The following is a 14946-nucleotide window of genomic DNA, read 5'->3' on the forward strand; positions in this document are numbered from 1 at the left end:
CTACTTATATCTCAAAATCTAAAGATGTTGCGTACATGAAAATTAGTGTTCGGAATCCCCTTTAAAAGTAAAGTAACACTTTCCTTTGATTTTGGAAAATCCAATTAACTGGGTGAAAAAATTGAAAAATTTTCTTTAATTATTTGTATGAGGATACTTATACCTTACGAAAACCAAAGTTGGCATAGACGTGAAAATTGGTATTTGGAACCTCATTTAAAATAAAGAAACGCACATTTTAGGGGGACATTAAACTTGGGGAGGGGATGAAAAGGAATCGAATTCCTTTTATGAGGTCACATAACTCAAAAACGGAAGATGTTACAGTCGAAGTAATTGGTATTTAGAAGCAACTTTATAAATAAACACTTATTTTTTGTTTTCGGAAAATTCACTTAAAGAGGGAGGGTGAAAGGAAGTGAAAATTTTGAATTATTTTTATGTGGATACTTCTATCTCAAGAACTGATGGTTACAGACGTAAAAATTGGTGTTTGGAATCTGTTTTAAAAGTAAAGAAACACGTTTTCTTTTGCTTTCTGGAATCCACTTACGGGCGAAAGAATTGAAATATTCGTTGAATTATTTTATGAGCATACTTATATCTCTAAAAGCTAAAGATTTTATAGACGTGTAACTTGGCATTTGGAATCTCCTTTAAAAATAAACACGTATTTCTTTTTTGCTTTCGGAAAATCGACTTGGGGGGAAGAAGGGTGAAAATAAGTAAAGAAAGAGTCGAATTCTGTTTAAGAGGATACTTTTATCTCAGAAACTGAGGATGTTACAGACGTGAAAGTTGGTATTTTGAACCTCCTTTAAAAATAAAGAAACGCATATCTTTTGTTTTTAGAAAGTTCACTTAAGGAGAGCCGGAGGTGCCTATGCTGCCCATGTTAAAATGATGAAACTTAAGGAACATTTATGGGAAAACTATTACTTCTATTAATTTGAAAATTCGTCAAGAAATACAGTGGTTCAGTCTTGAAGTCAGGACGGGGGGAGTTTTTACTATCTTTTATGGTTTCCCTTAAATAATTTTTTGTTACCAATCCTAAATTTTTTGAAAAAAATTGCTATATTTAATTAAGTTACTAATACACTTCTGAACATATTGTCATATGGCTGTGTTAAAATGTACTTTCTAGCACAAAGAGCACTATATAAAAGTTTCATTTGGCTATCTTGAGTGGTTGTTGAGAAAATGTTCCTTAAATTAAAAAAAAAATCTAATTTACGGGAAATGGCCTCCAAAGTTTATCAATAGATTCCTGCACTATAGGATGGATTGTCAGGGTCTTCTTCTTCATCCTCCAAGAGGATTATTCTTCTTTTCTGTCCTGTTGTTCCATCATATTTTATGTCCCTTTTTCTTCTTTCTAATTGGTCAGCGTAGTCGCCTTCGGTTCAGAGGGTGCGGGGTCCATTCCAGGCCGGGTCAAAGATTTTAACCACAAAATGGCAATTTTCCTCGGCACGGGGACTGGATATTTGTACTGTCTCCAACATTCCTGCAACTCACACACAACATCCTCTACTACAAAAACACGCAGTTCCCACACGCGGTAGATGCCACCCACCCTTGTTGGAGGATCTGCCTTACAAGGGCTGCACCAGGCTAGAAATAATAATAATAATAATAATAATAATAATAATAATAATAATAATAATAATAATAATAATAATAGCTCAGTCTATTTCCAGTCATTCGACCGGGTTAGGAATGTAATGAATGAAGCCCCATCTAGCGGCGAGGATAAGCATTACTGTGCCGGCTGCCCACTTCCTCTGCAAGCACGTATAGAAACATCACTTCTAGGGCGAGTAGAATGATGAATCAAAGTTTGCCTTGAAGAGGAATGTTCACGTTTATTTTTAGTAGTAAAAATGAAATATCGTAATTTTTTTAATTTGACCACCTCAGGCTCCCCTTAAAGGGAGAGGAGGTGGAAAAAGGGAAAAATGAGTTGAATTCATTTTATGAGGATACTTGAGGATGTTACAGACGTGAAAGTTTGTACCGTACTGTATTTTGAATCTCCTTTGAAAATAAAGAAACACGTACCTCTTGTTTTCGGAAAAGATACTTAACGGGAGGTGGAAAGAAGTGATTAATTTTTAATGAGGATGCTTATATCTCACAAACTGATGATACTACAGACGCGAAAATTAGTATTTGGAATCTCCTTTAAAAGTAAAGGAACATGTATTTCTTTTTGTTTTCGTAAAATGGGAAGGACTGATAAAGGGGTTGAATACTTTTTATGGGTATTCTTATAGCCTATCTCAAAAACTGAAAATGTTACGACCTGGATATAAATATTTGTAATCTCCTTTAAAAATAAACTTTTTTTTTTCGATTTGGGAGAAGACTGTTTCTCACATGTACAGTTCTATGTTGCATGGTCATCTTAGCCCCAAAAGGCAATAACACAAACATGGTTTACAAAGAGTTTCCGGGGTAAATGAAACTCAATTATCAGTGAATGTTTATACTTTAGGGATTTTCATATAATGTCTTAGTACAATCTCGAGGAACGGTTACTTTTATTATTTTACGAAATCCACGCGAGCGAAGCCACAGGTAACTGATAGTTTCATATAAATGATTACAATCAGTGCATAAGAAATAACAAATTTTCAACATATATACCGCGCAAATATGCTTATAGTGATTATTTTTATTGCATATGTAATTAGCATATTCTCAGCATATTGACTGTACGAAGAAATACATACAGTGGTTACATTCGTCATTGCATATAAAGAAGCATTTCCTTAATTTATTTATTGCATAAATGGATCGTAGCCCTACATTGATGAATTTAAGTACACGCAAATCATTTCCTGATGAGATGATATTTGGCACGACTATTTCCGTCTTTGGCTTAGTGCCTTAGTTCATCTGCACTACTTTGGTGCCAAGTAGGCCGTTGTGCGGATGATAATCATAACTTTCATTTAGGGATATTCAACATTCTAGAATATAAAGTATATTGGTCTATTGTAGGACATCTAGAGCTCATACTTTCTTCCTTCATCCTTCCATTATCTCACGTTTTGTCTTACTAGAATTCTCTGCGGAGACGAGAGGAGACTTTTTAGAACAGTAAAGAAGGACGAAGTACTAAGAATAATAATTGGTGTATGTACCGTGATGTAGGAGTTAGGATAGTCGCTTCTCGGCATCCTGTAGCTGAAGTTTCTACTCCTGAATCTGCCAATGGAGTAGGTCAGACGGTGGATGTGCTGGCCTTCTAAGCTCAAGGTGGCGGGTTCGATCACAGCTCAGTTTGGTGGTATTTGAGGGTGTTCAGGTACGCCAGTATCGTGTCTGTAAATATACTGACATCTAAAATAATTCCTTCGGAACAAAATTCCGGTATGTCGGCGTCTCCGATTTTTTTTTTGCTATTGGCTTTACGTCGCACCGACACAGATAGTTCTTATGGCGATGATGGGAGAGGAATGACCAAGGAGTTGGAAGGAAGCGGCTGTGGTCGTAATTATGGTACAGCCTGGTGTGAAAATGGGAAACCACGGAAAACCATCTTCAGGACTTCCGACAGTGGGATTCGAACCTACTATCTCCTGGATGCAAGCTCACAGCCACGCGTCCCTGACCGCACGGCCAACTCGCCCGGTAGTGAAAATTGTTAGAATAGTTAATGGCATAAAAAGAACCAGTAGCATCAATATTAGGAATTTAAGCTGAGCCTGGTTTCGGATTCTGGGAACTCGGACTCGTGTAATAAAACTCAGTAGAGACGTTGGTTGAAATTCCATTTGAAATAAAGTTTTCCGTGATATTTCTATCAGAGCAAGTTCAAGGAAATGTATGTATGTTGCCTCATTGTAGAAGTTACAGTAGAGTTTGCGAACTCAACATATCCTATTTCTTCGTATTCTCCCCCGTTGGGCGCAAATATTGAAATTCAGAAGAATGTTGGGTGTGGTAAAGAGTAAAGAATAATGATGTTTCCCTACCTCACTGCTTTCTCCCTCATCTAGTCAAATAATCGAGATCAGCTCCCCAAGTTCCATCTAAATTTGACATTCAACACCTACGCCATTATCCTTCACTTGGGTAAAGAAACTTCCGGATAACTTGTTACAAGTTTAACTCCAACATTGAATCTCTTGTATAATCTGTTTACCAACTCTCTTGTTACAGTACCCGTAAGCGGATTAAGTGGCTTTCACTGTTAGAAATCACAAGTCAACCAGTACCAGTAGATCAGTATTTTATGAGCGTCACTTTTTAACATATAATATTTGTAGTCTCGAAATTTTAAACCTTTTCTTTGACTTTCGGAATTTTAATCCCTATTTGAGTTTCCAAATTTTGATCAATTCTTTGCTGTTTATTGAACGTTTTACAACAATCTTGTCCAGCTCCTTTGCTAAATGGTCAGCGTACTGGCTTTCGGTTAAGAAGGTGTCAGGTTCGATTCACATAGGGATGGGAGTCAAGATGGGTATCCAGCCGTAAACCTAGGCCACATCCTTATCAAGTGTCGACCCGAATAAATTAGGAAAAGATCAGAAAGAATAAGAAGTTTAGATAATAATCGTATGGATTCAACTATCCATTTACAGACCTTCTCAAGTGATGATATATAGGTTGCATTTCGACATTCTGATTGAACTGCTGTTTGACAGCGACAGCGTATTTCTATTGGACGGATAATTTAATTTAGTTTTATCGGGAGATAAATATTATAATAAAGTCTTAAGAATATTTATTGAATTAATAGTATTAATATGAAATTAATTTGTCCGACTCATTAGCGATTAAAATCCCCGACCCCATCGGGAATCGAACCCGGGACTCTCAGCCTCTACGATGATTATTCAGCCAAAGAACCGAACGACAGTAAAATTTATCTACTCTCTCCAACAAAAATCAATGCCACCTTGTAAATGATCATGGAGATCCTTGGCTTTCACTACCAGCAAGTGATGGGGTAGTACATGGCCATCTCAGTAAGTAGTTCCGGCCTGCTACACTTGACAGTTCACTGGAATGACGTCACACCTTTAGTGCTTCGATATGGAGGCATGAGTCTTGTTTTCATGGTGGTTCGGTAGCACGTTATTGTTTTTCAACATTATTAAAGGTGTTCGTTGGTGTTTTCAAGTGACAACTATACGAAAAAGCTCCTGTAAAGAATGTATTTTCAGCAATAGTATGTGTTTGTTACTACAGAAATGCAATTTGAGCAACCTGATGTTAGGAAGCATTACTAGGTTATATGATAGTTTACGTAAACGTACTGAACTATTATTCTCTAATGTACTTTAAAGTTTAATATTTCATTATTTAATTATGAATAGTATTATAATGTGTTAGTGTACGCTCCTGTTTGGAATATGGAACGAACGTGTAGTGTGCATGGTTTTACGTCTAATTATCTTTCAAATAAGAAAGGGGTTATTTCAATATTTGCGCTTCCTTGTGATAAGGAGAAGCGAGATTATTGGATTCCTGTTATACATCGAGCTAATTTTGTTCCCAGTAAATAAGTGCCTATGTCTCTATCGAACATTTTTCTAAAAATCATATAATTCGGGCAGACACGGCAAAAAAGACCAGGCGGTTCCGTTTTAACTGTGCCCTATGCCAACAATATTTCCTGCGTAGCCGTTATATATATATATATGTATCCAGTGGAAAGCATACTGATTTTTCCTTTAATATTTTGAAAGTGAACGTTGAAGAACCTGGCCAATTTCTGTGACAAGTGTGGGTATGGTGTAGAATTAATGAGTGTTGTATCCAAGGTCGGTCATATTTTGGGAAACTTAACAGCTATTTATGAATAATTAACAACAATATCGTGTGCTCAAATAAGCATGACTTGGAGAGTTCACCGTACGGTTAAGGGCGCGCGGCTGTGAGGTTGCATCCGGGAGATAGTGGGTTCAAATACCATTGTCGGCAGCCCTGAATATTGTTTTCCGTGGTTTCCCATTTTCACACCAGGCGAATGCTGGGGCTGTACCTTAATTGAATCGATTATTTCAGAAAGCAGTTAAGTGCCAAAAAATGAAAAAAATGAGTTATTAGCAGAACATGTTACTAAGAGGGTATATGCACATTTCGGTACTGAAACCAGTCAAGAAACGTCCTCCTATAATGGTCAGGTATTGCATTGAATTTCGTATTTAGTTCAGAAACCAGTTAAGTGACACCACTTGGCTGGTTTCTGCAGTAAACTGCTGGTATATTTTGTGTTATGCCACACCTTTCCGGTTGGTGCTGCTGCTCTGAATCCAGAATAGCCAGCTGTCATGGTTGTGTTTCTAGAATTGCATGTTCGTAGTTTTGTGAACAACTGATTGAAAAAGTGTTTCTCTTGTTTAGTGCAGTGTTTTTATGATCGTAGTGATATGTCTGAAAGTTCAGGAGACGAACCTGTATCTAAAAGGAAACGAGGAGTGGTAGACAAACAAACTCACATGCGTAATATTATTCGGAATGCAAGGGTAAAAGGAGAAGGTTCTATTTCTTACTTAGACAGGGAAGTGCCTGCCCTGAGCCCTACATTATTTTTTGTTATTGTTTGCTTTAGGTGCCCATCAATATCAAGAATATGCGTGACCTAAATGCCTTAACACCTTACCTGATGAGATATGAACACTTTTATGACAGCATTTTTACAAAGGCCTACAACAGAGAGACAGAATGTGCTGTGGAGTTTGTTTGTGAGGATTGATTACCTCCTGTCATGAGCAGGCATTGCTGATTTCATCCTTTTAATAATTACATTTGTATCAGCAATGTAGTCTAAACCGATTAAAATATTTTCTATTTCCACAAATATGAGTTTTATGACAAAATCCTTTTAAAATTCAAGAATTATCCCATAAAAAACATGTTTGCAACACTCGTTTATTTCAGAAACCAGTCAAGTGGAATTTTTTTGGAATTTTTTACAGCAAAGTTAATAAGCACAAAATATTTTTCCTTGGATATAAAGTATTAAAAGATATAATAATTTCAAGCAAAAATATTAAAACCCCTACCATAACATTGTATCTGATGCTGGACAGTTTTTTTCATTTTCCCAAAAATGACAGACTTGGCGGTTGACTGTTTTCTGAAATAATCGATTCAATTAAGGCCACTGCCGCTTCCTTCCACCTCCTAGGCCTTACCTATCCCATCGACGTCATAATACCTATCTGTGTCGGTGCGACGTAAAGCCACTACAAAAAAAAATACAAGCATGAAACAATGCCATTATATTGAGAGATAACAATTTCCATAGTGACATCATCGTACAATTCATAGGAATAGCCTTCATTTGGACATTTTACAATATTTAATATACCTTAATGACATATATTTGTATGTAATTTCGGTTGCTAACGTTATGCATTTATGGGCTTATTATTGCATTTACTCTGCCGTATAACGATAAAAATTCTCATATCAATGGTTCAGGATGTAAACGCGACGAAAATGTCTTAGAACTAAGCGTGTGGCGTCACAACTCTTGGTAGCAGGCTTCTATATCAAGGTGGCTGAAGGTAGTAAGATCTGTACCTCCAGGAATTAATCTGGTACTCATTTCTGTAGATGGCTTTGTGAACCCTTGAGACTAGGAGCCTGTTTGGAAGTTGGTCTCGTCTACATTTTTGATGATCTAACGGATAATAATCAAACGCACGTCTTTCCAGGTGAACCAAGAACATTACGCCCTTGGCGTGGTACCACCTTATAACTCCGCAACAGTTTTTGTCTTTCATCCTGGCTAGAGAGAAGGAGTAACCTTCTAGGTAACCCGCGCCACCCCCTCAGGATGGCGAATAAAAAACTTGCTCTGTAGCCTGTCTTTCATATCCACATATCAAATGATTTTGTTCTTTGAATGTACGGTTAACAGCTGGAAGATGTTCAGTGACGTGTTCCTTGTACTTGAGACACGTTAGGAAATACTTTCTCCTAATTATCAGAGTTCTGTGTTGTGTTCCTGCACAAATCTTGGAAACACAAGATTAAAACCCTTTCCTTGCCCTTTCTTAGTCATCAGAAACTACTGGTCAGATTGCATGATCATGAAAGATATTTAGCAATTTTAACCTTATGTAAAAAAAAAAAAAAAGAAAAATGATTGTCCCTCGTGTCTATCGTTATATTATGATTAGGGGCGGATGTTTTTGAAATGTCATCTTTTTTTCCTTTGTATTAGGACGTTGCTCAGTAGTTTATAAATTCATTTTGCGATATAAGAAACGATTTTATTTTGCATTATCTTGCATTTTTGTTAATTTGGGATGATCAGTCATTATTTCAACTTCCAAGAAGGTTTTGGAAAAATTTTGAAGAACTTTTTAAATTTTAAAATGATTTTTAATTTATGGATGCGTTCCTCATTGTAAGTGATAAAGTCCACGAGGGCATTTTATTGATCATTTCCAGTGACTTTTTATGTCATCAACACCCATCCCCTAATTATGACCGATGTGTCTGATCAAATAGAATACATGTTTGCCAGTGTCGACTTGCGTATGAGAGTGTATCTTACCGTCACTCCAAAAAGGAATTAACGCATGACATTGTATAAGTTTCTCGCATGCTCACTTTTCTCACAAACAATTGAACCTATATGGGTACAGTGTGTATCAAAACTCAGTGCTCAAATTTATACGGATGTGTATATAACTAGGATTTATTCACCCTTCACTTCTCAGACTCCTGGATTGCCCTTAAGACAAGCTACACTTAACAAATGTTTCGTTGCTTAAAATTTTTGTGTGTTCATCACGGTTTGTTTGCATGGTCGTTGCGCGGTTGCTTCTCAGTAACAGTGATTCCGAAAGCTGTAGGTCGATCTTCTTTAAGATCGGGTAAGAGGTCAGGAATGGTTCCACGCGCTCTCTCACTCCTTTTCCGACTCCATTAGGCTGTTGACTGAGATTTTTTGTAGGTCGTACTTCCTCTTGTTGTATGGGATAGCACTCTAGGCGCACCGAGCTCGATAGCTGCAGTCGCTTAAGTGCGGACAGTATCCAGTATTCGGGAGATAGTGGGTTCGAACCCTACTGTCGGCAGTCCTGAAGATGGTTTTCCGTGGTTTCCCATTTTCACACCTCAATTAAGGTCACGGCCACTTCCTTCCTACTCCTAGCCCTTTCCTCTCCCATCGTCGCCATAAGACCTATCTGTGTCGGTGCGACGTAAAGCCAATTATAAAAAAACCTTTAGGCTCACAAAAAAAGGTGGTTTTCTGCATCGACGTCAACAGGCTGGCCACTGAAGCTTTCAAAGTGGACCGTTGGTTCTATTATATAGCCTACTTAAGAATGATTTCTTATTAAAATTATCTCAGTCCTGCTTCATCTGCCATTTGTTGCCAAACTGTACACTTATTCATAGACTTTGAAGCTTTTCTTTCTTTGGTTATTGTTGACAGAATCTAATGGTGTCTAGCATTCCACAGAACGTACTGATGCGGGCATGATCCCAGGATGTGTGGAAGGAATTTTCTCTGTTTGTGGCAACGCCTGCAGATGTTACCGTCCTGGGACCTTCCCGGAATGGATCGAGCTTCAGAGACGTTGGCAGTTAATTTAATGGCCTCTCCCAATTCACTGCATGAAAGGCGATTGTGATTTCGTAACGAACTATTCACTACTGTGCACTCATTGAATAGTGTTACCCCTTTTTCCTTTGTGAGGTAGAGTGCTCCATTTATCGAATTCGAATACAAGAGACCTAAAAGATATATATTTTAAATTAAATAACCATATGTCGGATATTAATAGTTTAAGGAGTTCTGAGGTTCATATATGTGTTGCTGACCGTGGTAGTAACGGACGGATTGACATCATAGCCATTGACCGTAAAAGGAGAATTATACACTAGATCGTGCCGTAAGATTTTAGGTATCCTGCAGTCAACCACAGGGGACTTACTTAGAAAAGAGGACAATTTATGAGCCTACAGTTCAATATTTCGAAGTTCTTTACTGCATTAATAATATCAAATTATAATAGGACTGTTAGTAGGCGTTCAGGAAACAATCTCAAAATTCGTTTCCTTAATAGCCAAAATAGTTAAATCTAAACAAACAGATTTTGGTAATCCTACTGAATTTGAAATGTTAGAAACAACAGACTGAAGAATCTAACATTTATAAATATTTATTTATTGTTAATCCCCAAACCCCACGCCACTCAATGCCCTTGAAAGAGCCTTGGCCTGCCCAGCGACCGCTGCTCAGCCCGAAGGCCTGCAGATTACGACGGGTAGTCTGGTCAGCACGACGCATCCTCTCGGCCATTATTCTGGGCTTTCGAGATCGGGATTTATTGTTAACAGTTATATGATTTAGTAGTTAGCGATACTATGTTTCATAAATCCCAGAGGACGGCTACAACAATAGTGAAGTGGTCTTCAACATTACAATACATGATGAAGACCTCTGCTGCGATGTTATTTAGAAACGAATTCTACGTTGGAAGTTTTTTTTAAGAATATTGTGTTATAATACAGTAGGCCTAATATGGTCTTACAGTAACAGTTGTATGGAGGATGGTATATAAGGCATAACTTACTATACGAGAACAAAACGGAAGTTTGGAATGAGGTCCAAAATGATATTGAAGGGATACATTTCTGAATCTATGTTTCCTGGTTGGCCTATCATTCCCCTAACCAGATACCGTCTTAAGTGTTCAGGTTTCAAATTTTTCTAGACGCTATTTGATATGTTTTTGGTCTTGTGCAATAAGGTGGAATAAAGCTGTGCAAATCGATCAAATCTTCCTTTCTCTCAGCTAAAATAGGAACCGTGTCTGTGTATCTCTTGGGTACATATGTGTTGCGGAGTCGTACTTTCCGTCTGAGCACGAAACACAGCTGATTAAAAGGTCCTTTCTCAAGAGAAGTTCTGTAGAGAAGAGCACGTACTTGTCTAGCGTAACATAACTACGCTTCTTCTTCTTTTTTCTACCACTTTGGAACAAACACAAACACCCAATCCCCGGGTCAGAAGAATTAATCAGACTCGGCCAGGAATCGAACCTGGGAGCCTCTGAACCGAAGGCCTCAACGCTGACCATTCAGCTAATGAGTAGGACAACATAACCACTGCACATCTTCCGACATAAAACGGTCACCTTGTGTGTTACATTTTCTGTTTACTAAAGGCTTCTTGAACAAGGCAGAAGAATCAAACAAAGGTCATCCTGTGTCATTTTTGATTACAAATTTGTGTTTCTTACCTGTGTAACTCACCAACTGGTACAAGTTATGAGGATGGTAGATGAACACATCAATTTTCTTTTTTATTCTTTCTTTCTTGTTCTGTTTCTCAATGTGAGCAAGAGCTACGTCGCGTTTTGTATGGGTGTGACTTGGCAAAATCTTTGTGATGAATGGCTCGAAGGTGAGGAAACTCAACAATTGCTTTCATGAACACAGCTTTTCTTCTTCTGCCCATCACATGTGCCAGAATAAAAGGCCAATAACTTACGTCCCTTCGATCATACACAAATACATAAAAATGCTGCACAATACTGACTTAAAAGCCCTTCATACCGACCAACATTGTGTAAATCTGACTTAAGAACTTTGTACCAAACTCCACAACATCTATTTGCCCTTTATACTGAACGAAGACGTACACTTTCTGGATCGGCAGAAGGTCGTTACTTTTTCTTTACTTATGCCCTCTATACCACCCGCCATAGAATTTTTTCCACCCTAGTGTAGTACTACATAACATTCTGCACACGCTAAAAACGCCACATCTTATCTGTTCCAGTGTGCTGACCAGCTTCAAGTGGTCCAGAAGGAGCTGCAAGTTACTGTGCAGGACGTGGACAAGACGAAGAAGCTCTACTTCGATGAAGAGCACAGCGCGCATGACGTTAGAGACAAGGCCAAAGACATCGAAGAGAAGTGAGTATATTCTCAATACTAAACAAGTTTATTGACATTCTTTGTAATAATTAGCGGTAAGGAGTTTTCATATATGGGCTATTACGTGAGCAATCGGTCAAAGAACTACTAAAACTTAACTTGGATTTTATAGGTGTAGAAACGCGTCAAAATCATGATTATGTAAACAAAATACTGTACAGTATTTCAAACAGTATAATAAGAACAGGCCAATTGGTGTAACCCTCCCGAATTTCCAAATTGGGGTTATGTGCAAATAAAGTAGTTAAAACTGTAGCACACAATCTGGTAAATTGGCGAAACCCTCAACACTTTTCTTCAACCGAGCTCGATAGTTTCAGTCGCTTAAGGGCGGCCAGTATCCAGTATTCGGGAGATAGTACGTTCGAACCCCACTGTCGCGTCGGCAGCCCTGAAAATGGTTTTCCGTGGTTTCCCATTTGCGACGTAAAACAACAAGCAAAAAAACTTTTCTTCAACGCAAAAAATGAAGAAAGTTGTTGGCGTAACCCCACGCATGGCAAGGTCAGGCAAACCACTTGGCGTAACCAACTAATAGTAACCCACAGTTAACAGTAGGTTGTTGTTGGTGATGATGATGATGATGATGATGATGATGATTGTTGTTTAAAGGGGCCTAACATCTAAGGTCATCGGCCCTAAATATACATTGTTGTAGCCAACAATGAAGTTGTATCAGTCCCAGTCAAATGGCGTAATCTTCAAAATTCTTGTTAAAGAAAGAATTTCAAGAAACTGTATGATTCTACACCATGCATTCCAGTGGACTACAATCTTGGATACCTTATAGAATTCAAATAATCAAATATTAAGATAGTTGAATACCTGTAGTGGTGTACAAACTGTTTTTAGTCTCTCCTGAAAAATTTGCTTTTTATGGCTTACGCTAGTTGGCCTGTACACCGTCGATATGTTTTTCTTTTTGCAACTTCAAAGGTCCATGTTTCCGTTACCGTTAGAGAAGAAAAACTGAATCAGATTTTATTTTTCACACATATAAATTAGGCTATACAGTGATGTAAATTATGTGGGTTTGTCACAATATTACAGAGACTATTTAGCTGGGCTGTATTTCGCGACCAAATTATCGTCTTCTTATTAACACTTTCGAACTGTTGAATCTACGTGCACTTCTTTTCATACAGGGTAGTCTGGAAAAAAACCTGAATCGGGTACATCAGCGTTAGAAGGTTGGTCATACTGATGAATAATTAGAACACATTAATTCGATACCTCACGCGTTGTTATTTCATTAGCTTTTGAAGTTAGCTAATCAGGTCACTTCGCGGGCGAATTCAAAATGGCTTTGTCGTATTGTTCAAGTTTCGTAGCCTTTTAATCCACCAATCTATTAGTGGTTAAGTGTAAGAAAGGATCCAGAGTTTAACTTCGTCATCAATAAATACGATATTTTATTGTTATTAAAATTATTCATTCATTCATTCATTCATGTCGTTTCGCTCAACTGAGGATCACGTCACTTCAACAGTCTCCTTCCTCGGGATTTAAGATTTGCCCACTACTCCCGCATTCCTTGCCGGTGTTGTTGCTTCGGCCCACGCCTTCCTTGTTTTCATCTTCGGCTTTTCTTGGAAATCATTGAGATCTTGAAGTTTTCTTAAGTGGGTTGCGGTTGTAGGTCATATTCCACCTCACTGAACCAGACCCCTTTTGTCTTCTTATGTTGGAAGTAGGAGAGGATCCGCTTGGTTGACCTTCCAGGGCTCATTCTTGTCACTTGACCGTGGAAAGCAATCTTCCGCATTGTATCGGTTAGGTTTTCCACGTGGAAATAGATTGTGCCGTCTTCTGTATTCACCTTTGTCTACGATGCGGCCCAATCTTTTTCCCAAAATCTTTCTCTTTACCTCAAGTTCCTCAGTGGGTTCGAACCCCACTGTCGGCAGTCCTGGAGATGGTTTTCCGTGGTTTCCCATTTTCACACCAGGCAAATGCTGGGGCTGTACCTTAATTAATGCCATGGCCGCTTCATTCCCATTCCTAGGCCTTTCCTGTCCCATCGTCGCCATAAGACCTATCTGTGTCAGTGCGACGTTAAGCAACTAGCAAAATAAAGTTCCTCAGTGAGGCTTTTTTTTTTGTTCTTTGCAAGGCACTCAGTGCATAGAGGGCCTCCGGACGAATGACGGTGTAGTAGCGTCTGAACTTGGCGTTCAAGGATATTGTTCTGTTGTATATACCCTTGGTTAGATGGCATGTTGGGTTCTATCCACTCACCTAGATCAGGGTCAGCCAACTGCGTGTACGTGTGATGTCAGGCAACACGTCACACACTCTGCTCGGGCAGCGAAAGTACTTAGTACTGTAACTGAGAAGTAATGGCTAGAGGGGCGAGGGGAATCACAACGTCATTCCTAGGGGGAGGCCCAAGGGCTGTAGGTAGTACAATGCGGTTATGTGTAGTACATATTTCTCTCCACATAATTTATTGTAACGTAACTTTGTTATGAAGTAGCATAAAAGGTATAAAGCAACTTTATTTCTACATATACAAACTAAACTTGGTTTTTCCGGTGAATCTTCGGAACTAATATTGAACACAAAATTGCTGTGTTTTACAATATCAACCACTGTAAAAATAGTGCTAATAGTAATAAACAGCACAGTTTTACAACAAAAATAGTACAGAGAGTAATCTGTAAACTCAAAACATACGTTTTACCTGCAGCCTGATACAACCTGGAGTGGCGTTGTAAATTATGTATTTTTACATACTGTAGCTCTTTTCTACAAACTAAACATTTAGCTGTAGCAATCCTAAATAAATATAGATCTTCCCATAAAGATAAAAAGATCGGAGGCGTAGATTGCTTCTCGCACCGTTCGTCCATACTTATGTAATGTACTGTACCACTAACACCATACGGCTGAGGATATTGATAGGTATGCCAAATCATAAAAAAAAAGACCCTTTATTCGGAATTTGATCCTAGATTTAAGAATTTGGAGTGTCTGGAAACTTATATTCAACTTTTAAACCACGCCATTTTC

General features: G+C 38.3%; 1 protein-coding gene across 1 annotated transcript in view; it reads left to right on the forward strand.

Moving 5' to 3' along the window:
• The window catches only part of nwk (nervous wreck), a 1047247-nt gene that overhangs the window by 698535 nt on the left and 333766 nt on the right, over window positions 1-14946 (forward strand). Inside the window, exon 6 of the mRNA XM_068227774.1 lies at window positions 11777-11913. Coding sequence (XP_068083875.1) covers window positions 11777-11913 — 137 coding nt within the window. The remainder of the gene's footprint in view (window positions 1-11776; window positions 11914-14946) is intronic.

This window comes from Anabrus simplex, chromosome 5, assembly GCF_040414725.1.
Source record: "Anabrus simplex isolate iqAnaSimp1 chromosome 5, ASM4041472v1, whole genome shotgun sequence".
Classification (NCBI taxonomy): Eukaryota; Metazoa; Arthropoda; class Insecta; order Orthoptera; family Tettigoniidae; genus Anabrus; species Anabrus simplex.